The sequence below is a fragment of the Barbus barbus genome (assembly GCF_936440315.1).
Source record: "Barbus barbus genome assembly, chromosome: 47".
NCBI classification, from domain to species: domain Eukaryota; kingdom Metazoa; phylum Chordata; class Actinopteri; order Cypriniformes; family Cyprinidae; genus Barbus; species Barbus barbus.
Window position 1 is genome coordinate 6327078 of NC_136725.1, and position 14986 is coordinate 6342063.

Sequence of the window (14986 nt, forward strand, 5' to 3'; positions counted from 1 at the left end):
CAATACTGTACTAAGTTTTCTACAACTATAGGGTATATTATAATACAATACACTACAGTTTGCTGTAGTATAAACTAAAGTATACTACAGTATTTATTACAGTTTATCAGTTAGTACAGTATGATGTAGCATTCATTAACAAAGGGTTGTAAATACTGTAATATATACAGTATAATACACTTTACTATAGTATGGTTCAAAAACATAGTAGCCTAATAGTATTTACTATAAATTACTATAGTATTTTTAACTGATGAATTCAACATACCTGAAAAGAGTCACATGATCCTTCAGAAATTATTCTAATAGACTGATTTGCTTCTCAGTTATTATTGGAGCTTAACTGTTCTTATTATTATACGTATTGAAATAAAGTTTATATAGAGTTATAAAGTTTCTGCTGCTTAATATTTTTGTGGAAGCCATGACATTTCTTTCAGTACTCTTTGATGAAGCGAAAATTCAAAATGATCTGAAAAACAACAATAAATCTGTTGCAACATTAGTCTTTTTGGATAATCAATTTAATGCAGAATATTAAAGTTTTAATTCTTTTTGTTTTTTGTTTTAAATAGTTAACTTTTGAACTGTAATGTGTCACAGTTTCCACAACAATTTTAGTGAACTACTATAATTTATTTAATTGGATTTATATGCCATTTACTTCATTAACAAACAGTGTCAAACATGTAATCTATTGATTAAATCAAAGTGTTATAAATAAAAACAAGAACAAATAATTAAATACACATCTCCGTGAATTTACTGCATAATTAACATCTTTACTAATAATAATGAAAAAATAACTGGAAATAAAAATAATAATTTACATTTTCTTTCCTTGACAAACGCATTCATAATACACTCACAAGAAGGTACTGTATTGGTTTGTAACTAGAAAACCTGAAGAAAATTAATTGTTATAAAAGCAGTGAATTCAACCATATTCAAAGACATGCAGAAAAAAAATCAGCAGGATAGAATTAAAAATCAAAGGTTTTCATTCAGAAGTACAGCTTTTCACGCTGAGTCCATACAGCTGTGGATCCCCCAATCCTTTTTGTCTGAACGTACCTGAAAAGTAATATTTATTGTGAATCCTACATCAGAATTTCTGGGCTTTCCAAATAGTATCTTAAAATTGATGAGAACTTACTTTAAAGTAAAGGTCATTGATCATATTTGGTCAATGAGTTTAAACTCGGTTGAATTTGATGCAGCGCCCCTGAAAGACAGCATGAAAGCAGGATGTTACAGATCCATAATGGAGGACCGACTGTCCCACCACCCCCTCTTACATTATCTCTTATGAATGTGAAATATGACAAATCAAATCCCCTAATGTCTCTGCCTCATGTTACTAGCTATGGCCTCATCTTTCACCCACCATTCACTGACAAGTATTGCTATGCAGTCGGTTGCTTGGTGGCTGTTTATTGATCTGAAGGCACATTTTATCATTCGGGTAGACAAAAAAAAAGTTGCATGTATTCACATCAAAAGGCTTTAAACACATAAATCCTAAAGATAATAAACAGGGAATAATGTAAGAAAAAGCTGATTTTTTTTTTTCTTTTTCTTATGTATTTTAAGAAAAAAATAATTTAGGCATTTTAGTAATCAAACTTGGTAAGAACAGGCCTTAAAAACATAAAACTCCCATAGGAATTTTAGTAAAATAATTAATTAATATTTGTGCAATGATCTACTGCCGCCTATAGCCAAACACTTCAACAATATTCTCATTGTGCCTTAGAAGGACATTCAGTTAAACTCAAACTAAGTGTCACAGTGCAATCAGTGCGAGGTCAGAGGTCACTTTTGGCAGTGAAGTGTCTGACACTGCTGACACAGAGTGCCACATCATGACAACTTGAACTCTGACAATCAGATCAACCTAATGAGTGTAATAGTGACAACTCCTCTCTGATGAGTGTGTGTTTGAGGGTCAGTTCATGACCAGTCGGAGCACCGCACACAGACGTACCACCGTAACGAGATGTATGACGAGAGTGTGATCTGGTCTGTCTGTGACAGGACTGTCAGCCTCGTTTGTGCAGCTTATTAGTGCTAATGAGCCTTTTCAGCGGACCAAATGAGGTACTGAACTAAGCGGTTGCATGAGCAACACAATGCCTTTGTTCTACAGCCTAGAGAGATTTCCACATAAGCAGTGTTTTAAGGCATCATATTCTCCCCTGTTGAAAAAAAGCATATGCTGGTTAGGTATGTTTTCAAGCATGGCTGCTGGTCCTTAGCTGGTCATGTGCTGGTTCTGTGCTGGTCCTAAAGGTCCCGATATACTTCAAACAAAGTTTGTTTTCGTTCTTCATTTGGTAACAAAAAGAAGTTTGAAAAGGCTGAGCGACGGTAGCTGTTTTCGAACATTCCAACACCCCTGCGCTAAACAAAGGTTTATTATTGTATGTTCTTTTGGCATTTCATTTATTGCATACCATTTAAATTCGCTTCTTGAAAGAACAACAGCAGCAGCAGCAGTATAGTGTAACATTTATTTGAAACATGTATTTGGTACTTGCTACTTTATATCTTTACTCTTTCCTTTCATTCTTTTCATGGCTTTGGAAAACTTGCATCTGATGTTTCTCTACGTCGCTTTTTGCATAACTGCGGGTCGTCGACACCAAGTTTCGTTACAATTTCTCTAGGAATTAAATGCTTTCTCTGAATCTATAAGATGGATAGTCTCTACGTGAGCTATTGTACAGGTGCGGATGTATTTGTGGCAGCTCAGCTATTCGGCACAGTGTATTTATGTTGCTAGTGACTTGGAGATGTTGTTCTGCCTGGTCTCTGGCTGAATGAGAAACAAACAGGGAAAAAAAATAAAAACACACATCAAAGAAGGTGGAGTTCCAGAACACACCCACCGATTGCTATAAACACTCAAAGGTGTTTAGGAGCCAAAACGAACTCCTCCAGAAAGTTTTGGTGAGCGATTTCAAACTGCCGAAATGAACTCAAAACGAACTTCGGTTCAGCCTGATTTTGTTCGAAATAACATCATATCACTCCGTTCTTTGATTTAGTTTGAAGAATATCAGGGCCTTAAGCAACTAGCTCCTGCTCAGGACCAGCTTAGGACCGGCACATGACCAGCTTAAACCAGCTCAAACCAGCAGTCATGCTTCAAAACATGTCCTGACCTGGGGTGCGTTTCCTAAAAGCATCGTTAGCCAACTATGCTCACAAGTTCCGTCGTTACCAACATAGTTCAACAAGTTGGTGTTTCCCGAAGCTATATTTCAAATGAATATTCCCAAACAGCGTCACAAACTTGCGTGGTTGGAACTACAGCCTTCGACCTGTGGTTAGAAGCATAGTTTCTTGTTAGCAAGACATATATGGACTTAAATAAATGATGCTCTTGGGCACAATAAGCAAGCTAACATGCAGTACAATCTATATCTTCCATTTTATCAAAATATATACAATTTAAACTATATATAGACAGTCTATATCTATATATTTACGCAGATATCGTGTTATTGCTCTGGAATACTCGTGGGATGTTTTTCTTGATTGGCTTGCGAGACATTTCGTCATTTTTCAACTTGGGCGGAAAACGCGATTGAGGCCAACCAATTTGTTTTATTTGCATCGCCCGGTGCGAATTTGCATCTATTTGCATCCTTGCATTGACTTTGTATGTAATCTACTAACGCAAATAATTAGATGCACTTTTGGTATGCACACACCATAAGGGAACCCCAGAGAATGACGCAAGAGGGAAATCGCAATGAATCAAACATCAAATAAAGCAGAATTACAGGGAACAAAAAATAGTAAATTAGTCATCAGGTGACCGTACCTTGTCATTTGCTGTGGGTCTCATGATAGCAACTCTGTCGTATTGTCTACGCAGCAATGCTAACACAGCATCAAAACGCCCCTAAAACATTCACATCACAGAAAAATACACAGAAGCACAATGGCATTTGTAAAAATACATACATTACCACTGTCATCCAACAATGAAAAGCCAATGTGTTGACAAGGAAACTTACTTTAATGGGCGTGTACCATTTGTCTGGGACTGGGGCCTGATATATTGGTGGTGGTCTGGGTGGGGGTCTTTTTACAGGCTCTTCAAACTCCTCCTCTGGCATTTTGACCACAGCATTTTTGGCTTTCGCTAACCGCGTCCCTTCCTCTGTAGAGCCCTTCTCACCCCAGCGAACCTGTGGATGTTTTAAGCTTCAGTGTATATCCATAGAACTTTTGTTCGTTTTTTTTTGGATTGCATTGGATTGTTAGGTCACCTCCATCCGTGTGATGCCACCAGGCCCTCTGCCACCATAATAAGATGCATCCACTGTAGGCCATTTCTTCTTCGGCAGAGGGTCCTCCTCAGGTTCCTGTAAGATATATACCATGCTTTTCAAGAAATCGTCAGTTCTCCAAATTCAAATTTATTTCAAGCCCCAATGTACTGTACCTACAGGTATTGGGCATGGAGGCGGAGGGCGAAATGGGGGTGGATCTCTGATTACCTGTCACAGGAGTAGAAAAACAGTCCGTATAAATAGTAATATCTCATTAATATACACGTTTGCAGAAAATAACACAAGATGTGTATCTGTAGTGCTCACCACCATGCAGCAGAGAGGCCAGAACCACCAGAGCACAATTAAACCCAACAACACCAGCAGCACCAGGATGACAATCACTATCACTATCCCATCAGACTATAAGAAATGAAAAAAAATGTGTTTGATTTAGAATCATAAAACAATAAAGATGTTTAAAATGTTATAAAAGCTTTCTATTTCAGTTAAACGCTGTTCTTTTGAGCTTTCTATCCATCAAAGAATCCTGAAAAAAAATTTTTTCAACATTGATAATAAACAGAAATGTTTCTTGAGCAGCAAATCAGTATATTAGAATGATTTCTGAAGGATTACGTGACACTGAAGACTGGAGTAATGATGCTGAAAACTCAGCTTTGCATCACAGGAATAAATTATATTTTACAGTATACTCAAATAGAAAACAGCTCTTTTAAATTGTAATAATATATCACACAATTACTTTTTTTTTGGATCAAATAAATCCTTGGTGAGCAGGAAAGCCTTCTTTTCAAAGCACTATTATATATAACTGAAATATAGCTGAAATATATTTAAAAATATGGGGAAAACTTAAAAATTAGAAACTAAAATAAAATAACTTTAAATACTAAAATTACTTATAATTTTTTAAAATAATAAAATTAAAAATTAAAAAACAACTAAAAAAAAATAATAATAATAATAATACAAATTATAAATGAAAATAAAACACGTTTACTCAGATATTACAAAAATACAATAATAGTGTATATATATATATATATATATATTACAATGCATTGTATTAAGAGAACATGCAATAACCAACTACTTTGGTTTAATTATGTTCCTATAACCAGACTATTTATTTATGTATTATTAAATATGGTTTGTTAAAAAATGTATTGTGTGCTTACACATGTAGTGGCATATATTGTGATTGGACTTGAAATGAAAGACTGCCCATTATTCAGACTAATGAGCACTTCGAGGGAGCTGTTGAGAGAGGGAAAGTCCGTTATAACAGAGGTGGAGCATAGTTCAACATACAAAGAGACCAACAGCGCTGTACTAAAGTATTCTTTTTAAAACAACAAGATGAATATCTCTTGAAAAGCAAACGATGGCTTATTTTGCATGTCTCTTTAAGGCAGCTCACTATGGCAAACAAAAATGTGCTGCCGTCACACACGCTGCTTTGTTTCAGTCCTGCACTGAGCCTGCTCCTTATCAGTTGTCTATTAGCTAATCTATAAACAGAAACCGAGATAAAAACCCCCGGGAAAAGATGATGAACTCGTTCCCTCTGCATGTCGGCTTGTAACAGCTGTGGCTCTGAATGGAGAGCCACTGTTCTCCAACTGAAGCTGGTCCAATGCCACTTACTGTCCAACCTCGGTCAACACTGGCGCTGGACACAGCACGTAATTATCCTTCACTGCACTCGGCTTCTCATCTAGAAGGAAGAGAGAGCAGCATGAGATTGCCGTAAAATGCCAAATGCAGGCTGAAACACAGAGGCCTTATTTAAGGATGTGGCTGCATGAAACTTCCCCATTGGCTAAAAAGAGCAAGAGCCTCTGGAGACTATGCAGAGTTTAGGACCTCTCTTCCTAGAGAATAATAATAACATTGTGGTTTAATGTGCTATTTATTGATTTTCTGAATAGGGAGGTGAATTATATGGCTTGTTTTGTAAGGCGTATCTTTGTGGCTAGTGCGTCTTATGTTTTATAATAGATGGAATGCATTCAGTGGCTTACTGTAAGGATCCTGTTGATTGACAGATAATGTGCAGACCACACCTTCTGAGGTTCTTCCCTGCATGAATCCCCTTCCTCGCAAAACAATGCTGAAAGTTTCTAAAACACAGCGTTTTACACAGAAATTTGTCATGATCATGAGTTCAAAAGGATAAAAAAATCATGTTTACATGAACCTTTTAGGCTGCATTTACACTGCAGGTCTTGATGCCCAATTCTGATTTGTTGACTCTATCCAAATTTTTTGACTTTTAAAAGAGACCCATATCCAATATCTGCATTTATGCTATACGCTTGGTGAAACAACTCAAGTTAAGATGTTGACCCATAAACAGGGTTGCCAGGTCAACAAACTCAATCATGATTTTTTCCCCTCCATCAAGGGTCCCTTGAAATCACATTCTGGAGTGAGGTGAAGATCACTTTAACATAAAAAACTAAAAAACAACCCACAGCAACAGCGTAACACTGTGTCTACAATGGATGCGACAGTTGTTGTGGCTCACCACAACAGCTAATGGTACATTCACACGGGGCGTCGACGTTGATCACTTCGTTCGTCAATCACATTACTTTTCTGGTGTTGCATGTACGCGATTGGTTAGGGTATTTGAATAAGGCGATCTGATTGGCTGACACCTGCACTGGTGCTTGAAAAGTTCTGCCATGAGCAACGCCAGTGGCGCAACACAACGGATCCACAATTCGGTTTGGCAACGCATAACATCACCCGTTCAAAGTAAATGAGGAGCATAAACGCAGATGCCCTGTGCAATGCACCGTAAAGTCTGTCTACACTGGACGTGGCAAAGTGACCATTGCAAGTGTCAGTACGTCATAATTAGAATGAGGCATCAATTTAATGCCAGGGATTTGTTGTGTCGCACCGCGCCACATCGCGCCGCACAGCATTACTGAGTATAATGTGTTCTATTGTCTTTAGTTGCATTGTGTCATACTGCGCCACTCACGACCGGTGTGGACACCAAGAAAACCACAGAGAAAACCGCAGACTTGGAACATTGCCTAGAAAAGTGTCCACCTGAGTCAATGTCAATTGCCACTGTCGCATTTTCAATAACGTACAACTCGCATTGACTGGGGAATATCCTAGTGTTGCCATGTCCACAGTTTTACCGTGGAATTGGGCTAGTTTTAAACTGTTGCTCTTTCAAACTATTTCAACACAGAAAAAACGTGATCGGCCTAGTTTTGGGCTATTTTTCAATAGCAGTTGAGTTTTTTTTCACAGACCTGGCAACCCTGAAATGTCCAATCTGTCCACTTACGTTGTAGACAACGCATGTATTTGATTCTTATCTGATTTATTTCAATGAATATCAGAATCCATGTGCTTTTTTCCTGCTTACATATTCATTGGTTAAATCCGATCTGTGCCACATGGGAGGAAAAAATCAGAATTGGTCACTTGAACCATGTAATAATGTAAATGCTGACTTAGATGTACCATTCACGCAAATGCTGGAGGGCTCAAGGTTAAAAATCTCTACACAGGATTTCTTTAAAATCTGTAAACACAAATACAAGTCAATTAGAAGGTAGCATACAAACCGCATGTAAGAAAAGAACTCTTTGTTTGTTCTAAACCTCACCGAATTTACAATGTTTTTGAGGGCCTGAAATCCATCCACAACAGGAAACACTTGATCTTTGCTGTCTGCAATATCTGTAAGCTATGAAAAGATATTAAAACTGGCGTATTATGTCAGAAATTAGTTTTCTTTTCATAATTTCACATCACTGTAGCTTCCAATTCTTGAAGCAATCTTACTATCATTTCCCAAGCCAGAATCAATCTCTTGCTAATGTAAAACGGGCCGGATATGTGCTCTGCAGAATGTAATAACACTCAGCACCCTGCCCGGACAAGCTCATCCACCAACGTCAATATAAAAGATCCCTCTGTTACACTAATGCTGCTACTAATGCACATGAAAAAACAATATCGTCATGACAACAACATTCCCTTGACAGTGATGCACCAACAACTAATGAACTATAATATATTCAGACAAAACAGAATGTTAGAAAATAGTTTTTTTTTTTACATTTTCTGAAGAAAATTTTTTTGCTTGCCAGTGTGAAATGCACCAATCATGCTAGGGTTTCTATCTGATTGCTTAATAATCCAAGTCAAAAGAGTCCACTTCCAAGTTTATCTGATATTGTAGTCTCTAGATATAATATACAATGTAAGTCAATGGGATTTTCTGTTTGTTTTTTTTATTCAGTAGATTAAAATTGTACATCTTTAATATTTAGGCTTCAGCAAGTTCCATCTCTCTGATGAACAGTCTTACCTGGTTTGCATCAAAGTCCTTCACGCCAACACAGTATACCCGAGCACCATACTGTCTTGCCTGATCAGCCTGAGAAAGTGAATGGAGAATTCATTAAATAGTTTATTAAAAATTAATATGCATAATATAAACCCAGAACATGTCAAACCTATATTGCAAAACAAGGTGGAAGATATTAAATATCTGAACATTTATATAAGTTCAAACATGTAATAGTTTCCATGTAATAAATGCTTATGCAATATTAATATTTCATATATGCATTATGCTACTTTACCTCTTTCACGGCAAGATCATGTAGATAGACCTCCAGCTTCCCATCAGTCAATGCTATAATGATGCTGGATGCTCTTGCGCCCTGGGTAGTCATTTGTTCTAATACCTAAAATGTTTTTATTTGTTATAATCTCTGACATACATATAGTAGGATGCAATGCTTTTGGTGATAATATATCATCTACATACCTTTATTAACCCCTCATGCATGTAGGTATCACCAGCAGGTCTGATCTTGCTTAAACTTTGCAGACCATTATCAATAGCTGCCCTAAACACCCAGGCAAATACATCAGCTTTATGCTTTTTATCTGGATTTATACTAACAATATTACGGTGTGATTCACAATAGACTGAATGAAACGCACCTGTCTCCAGTGAGAGGCAAGACTACTTCTGCACTAGAGGAAAAGACTATAAAGGACACTCTCATTTTCGGGCTGAAGGAAGTAGAAACAATCAGTTAGGAAGTATAAAATCAAATTTACTCTCTGGGTGGGTAAGAAAAATAATATGTTTTCTGAAAGAGTCTGATATATAACTTTATAGCAGTGCAGTGATTGGTGTAAATTACTACCGTGGCACTATTTGAGGTTGACCACTGTGCCCTAATTTGCATTAACTAGGTCACCATACCACACACTAATCCAAACATACATTTTACAATGACTGAAGTTAAATATAGTAATCTAAAATTAAGTTTATATTTAGTTCCACACATCTGGAGGAGCTTGAGACTCAGACAAGTGGTTTGTACCAGGCAACTCAGTCAACAGCTTTTGGTATTTGTTAGTTGGTTATAAAGAACTTTTAACGTATAGTTTCTTACCTTACAAAACGATTAGTCAGTTGTTCCACAAATCCATAGATCTCCATCCAGTTGTCAGACACACTGCCCGACCTAGAATGATGGTGAACATTTGGTGCATTACAAGATAAACAGGGCCATATAAGGGCTCCTGAGAGAGCTATGTAGAAAAAACTGTAAAAATACCAGGACTAGTAATGACCTCATTGGAGTTATTTTTATTGATAATATATCAGTCAGATAAGTACACGCCGAAAGAAAGCGAGAAAGAGAGAGGTGTGCACGTGTGGTACGTTTTATAAACATACAGTCTATAAAACATATAGACATTACAGCAATTGAAACTCACCGATCCAAAACAAAGTATAAATCAAAGGCTCCATGGCAGGACCCATCTTCTCCATTCCCAAAGGAAGTCAGGAGAGAGATGCAGAAAAGTTGGAGGACCCAAGCGGCTTTAATGGCATGATCGCTGTCTCCTCTCATGCCTGTCATGTGCTGCGCGTTGTTGTCAAATCCAGTGATAGAAATGCAATTGAAGCGCGTGGATTATTTCACTTAACGCCACTCCTGCTGCGGACCTCAGGACCTGTTATTCGCTTTCTCCCGTTTTCAAATATCCACGTCCTCCACTCCAGATTAATTTCATTCCGTGAAGTTGTTATTTTTTTATTCAAAGCGGGTCCGGTTTGAACATGATTGATTCAGTGCGCATGCGCTGAATGTGGAGTTGCGCTCCTTACACAACAGCGTGTGATCTTAACAGAGCAGGGATCATTTTGTTGGGACCTGTAATATACTGCATTGAACTTGAATAGCCTATTTTATTCCATTAATCAAGAGATATCATGCCACCAGGTCTTATTTTATACTAGATTACCCTATAGTGGAAACTAAAAATACTAAAATGTATTTGAAATACATTCATGTCATGCTAAGTATACAACAAATGCATTTACATATTTATGTACTTAATAAAAATACCATGCAGTTGTACTTTTGGTATACTAAACTGGTATAGGCCTATAATGTCTGCTAAATTAGAACAACTCATTTTTTTTTACTTAATTCACTTGTGGAAGTAGTGCTGAAGTCCAACGAAAGATATACTGAAGGGAATTTGGTTATGGTAAAGTGGAACTATTACAAGCATACTTCAGGTACACTTTAAATATCTTGCATTTAAAGACCAATATCATACAATCCTCGTCAACAGTGACATTACAACACATTTTAGCCTGTGCATTGTGCACAAGTATACTCCAAATAAAGTTTTAATATAGGCCTAATTGTTATATCAGTAAGTCTCAAGCAACACGTCAGTGAATATGTTAATAGATTTGAACTACTTGGTATGAAATAAATGTATTTTAAATACAGCATGTTACTTTTTTACTAGGGTAGGTAGTGATGTATGGCAAGCCGTTTTGACTTTCATTCCTTCTCAGGATATGAATTCTTGAGATCAACAATTAAATTGTCACTAGTTAAAATGCTAATTGTTGATATCAAGAATTAAATTGTTGATATCTGTAATTGTATTTTCACCAGTTAAATGTCACCATAGGCTGCCATTCAAAATCATTTGTTGATATCAAGAATGAATTTCTTACTAGTAAAAATGTACATTCTTGATATCAGCAATTAAATTGTCACTAGTGACAATGTTAATTTCTGATATCAATAATTAAATTGTTGATATCAGAAATACATTTTCAGATATCAGAAATGAACATTGAAATTGTTACATTTTTACATACATTTTTGCTAGTAATAATTGCATTTCTGATATGTTAAATTGGAATTTCAACTAGTAAGAAATTAATTCTTGATATCAACAATTGATTTTGAATGGCAGCCTATGGTGACATTTAACTAGTGAAAATACAATTACAGATATCAACAATTTAATTCTTGATATCAACAATTAGCATTTTAACTAGTGAAAATTGAATTGTTGATATCAAGTATTCATATATCATGTAAAGGAATAAAAGTCAAACGGCTTGCCATAAGTGATGTGCGTTTCTCCAAAACATTACAATTTCTGTTTACTTTAAAATTAGAACTTACTTTTTTGAAGAACAAACAATTAAGTAGGCCTACTTGAATAAAAATAATTGTTATCACATTATCGTCAATTTTATAATACTGATTGTTATATAATTTTAAATTGTATATATATATATATATATATATATATATATATATATACATTTTATTTTATATTATATTAAAAATGTGTTGGCTATGCATGACCACTGTAAAACTTTACTGTAAATTTACAGGCATTTTCTAACAGTATTATACTGTATTTTTATAAAACAGTAGCATTCTGTATATTTTACAGAATGTCTGTAAATATACAGAAGTTTTCTGTTTTCAGCCCGCTAAATGTGTAATACAGTACCATACTGTAAACGCATTGCATTGTGGGATATATTTATTTCGCGCTCAATTCAAATGTGATGTGATCTCCAAAGAAGACGAAATGTGAACAGTGTATTACAGGCAAACTAGATTCGTCCGCGGGAATTAATTGAACAAAATAATTATTCGCGTTATTAAGATAAGCCAGTGGTTTGTGAATCTGTGCGTAGATTTTAAGCTTTGTGAGCTTCGTTTCGCGTTTCAAGCGTTAGTGCCTGTGACGCAGCAAACAATGGACGACGCTGCCTGAGCAGACGCGGAGATAATTTGTCATCTGAATCATCTAACCTGTGCCTGAGATGATGCTAATCGACTGGAGCATGAGAAGATGGATTAATGTTCGACTAAGTATCCATACGGTAAGCTTGTCTTTTTTTCATTCACATTTCTACATTGTTTCCACGCATGGTTTGATTTTGGGAACGTTAAACTTAACTTAAATCCCGAGTTAGCAATTCACTTGGGTAAAATTGGTTTTATATTCGCACATTAACAACATTCACATATTTCCGCGTTCAATAACTTTCTAATTATCTGTGCAATAAAGTTATTTTTGCGGACTATGCCAGAGCGCGCACACACACGTCACACACCGAATGCGTGCGCGCACTCAGATCACTTGGACATGGTTGTGTACAAGAGGTAAAAAACTGTATAAATACTGTTCATTTTCTCACACAAACCGCTCGTTTCGTGTCTTAGGCCATCAATATGTGGTTACGATGGGGAATTGTTTAATTTGGATTTCTCTGTGCATGTTCTTTTTCCCTCTTATAGAGACAGTGTCCTATACCTGCCATTATATCGACTGACAAGCTAACGTTAGAACGATTTGACCTAAACATATCAAAATTGGATCTACTGAAGAAAAAAAGACACCTACATCTTGGATGCCCTTGGGGTAAGCTGATAGATACCAAATTTTAATTTCAAAGTGAACTATCCCTTTTAAGATGTTTATGCACACCTTCCTTTAATCCAACAATCAAAAACAACTTAAATAGCAAATAAGACACACATTCACATGACCTGCTTCTGATTATTATTTTTTTATTATTATTATTTTTCAGGCTGAACAATCTGATGACGATCCGGTGCTAATGTAAGTGCTTCCCATTTGTAGTCCATGTTAAAAAATGTCAGTTCTATGATCGTGCTTTTTAATGTGTTATAATTTTGCCAGCACATGAAAATCCATAGTCATGTTCCTAATGCTTATTTCAAAAGTAGTATTCCTGATTGCTTCCATGTCTTCCATGGTCCTACAGCTGCTCCCACACTTGCAGAAATTAGATGGTCTTACCCTTCAAGCAGATGTAAGTAGAGATTACTTAAAGCATGTCGCAAATAAATGTGATTTGTTATGTCTTGGTTCTGTTAGTGATGGTTGTTCTGTCTTCTTAAAAATTGTTTCAGGTATTCACCACTCAATCTGATGTCCAGCAGTGTCTACATTTGCCAGAGAACACAACCTATAATTCTTGGTAAGTAAACAGTAAAGGTTTAGTACACCCTAAAATGAACATTAAGTCATCATTAACGCTATGGAAGCATATGGGTAGCAAAATTCAGTTTGAAATAATTTCAAATTCAGTTAGTAATATGCAAAATGGCAATGCATTTCTGTATTTTAATTGACATTTTACCCTAAATATGTGCAAAGTTTAGTGCAAAATGAAAATGGAAATTCAGTTATATAATTTACATATGATATTTTCTACAATTGTGCATCCTGTTGCCAAGCCCAGCCTTGATGTAGCCTAAAGATTGACAGGTCGGGGGTGTGTTGCATTTTCAAATACATTTCGAATGCATTTTCAAATCCACATTAACTTTATATTCATCATGGGGTATTAAATGAAAATGCAATTGAAACGTCTTATATATGTGTCAATGCATTTAAGAAAAATAAAATATATTTTAAATTACCATTTTTCTACCTTTTTACTGCACCTTTGGATCAGAATGCATTCTGAAATTACAATTATCATGTGGTATTATGATGTAAAAACAGTTTTTGCTTGGACATGTTAAACATCTAATCAATTTGGGTAATACATTTTAATTTCCATTTTGCAACTTCTAAAGCATTAAAATATGTTTTTAATTTGTGTATTAAAACTAGTGTAGGAAATGGCAAATGTAAATTTTATAATTTAAATAAAATTTATGTGATATACAATAAAATACATATGTGCACTGAATATTGCACATATGTATAAGAAAATGTAAATTGAAATATATCACCATTTTACGTATTGCATTTCAATTGAATTTTGCTACCCATATGCTTCCATGCACCCTGGTGTTGTTCTAATGCCCTATGACCTTCTTTGTTTTTTGGACCACTAAAGGAGAATAATACAAATTTAAAAAAAAAAGCCTGCTCACGCTTGTCCATATAATGGCAGTGATAGTGACCAGCATCAAGATACAATAGTATCACAGAATGTTCACATGCAACATGTCATGTATTCCAAGTGTTCTGAGGGAATGCAATATTGTTTAATGAAAATCCTGACACTGACATTGGTCTTTTGTGCTCGACTGTGCATTCATGAGATACTATTATTATGCAGTTCACAGCTATAGTTGTGAACCCTGTAAATGGGATTTCCCTGCACATATTTCAGATTTAGTTTAATAGTTATGTTGAGTTGAACTATGTATAGACAACTAAACAGAACTGCAATGGAACCCACAATAGTTTATTTGAAGTATTTTCTTTCTTTTTTTATTTTCAGGTCAATCTCTAAGCAACCAGCGGTAAATGTTGAGCAGCCCAACTTTGTCTCTGGCCTTGCAGTGCTGTTTGTA

At 35.7% G+C, this 14986-nt stretch overlaps 1 protein-coding gene across 1 annotated transcript; it reads right to left on the bottom strand.

The window, feature by feature from the left end:
* Positions 1–55: 55 nt before the first annotated feature.
* antxr2b (ANTXR cell adhesion molecule 2b) lies at positions 56–10494 on the bottom strand. Its single transcript, XM_079411323.1, has 18 exons — positions 10089–10494; positions 9761–9832; positions 9300–9371; positions 9121–9202; positions 8933–9037; positions 8656–8724; positions 7948–8028; positions 7803–7863; positions 6335–6433; positions 5958–6027; positions 5489–5567; positions 4614–4709; positions 4464–4514; positions 4284–4379; positions 4029–4202; positions 3833–3913; positions 1157–1225; positions 56–1074 (listed from the first exon to the last, which is right to left on the bottom strand). Exons 1-17 carry the CDS (start codon positions 10232–10234, stop codon positions 1196–1198), a joined length of 1464 nt encoding a protein of 487 aa, XP_079267449.1. The 5' UTR covers positions 10235–10494; the 3' UTR covers positions 56–1074; positions 1157–1195.
* Positions 10495–14986: the final 4492 nt, after the last annotated feature.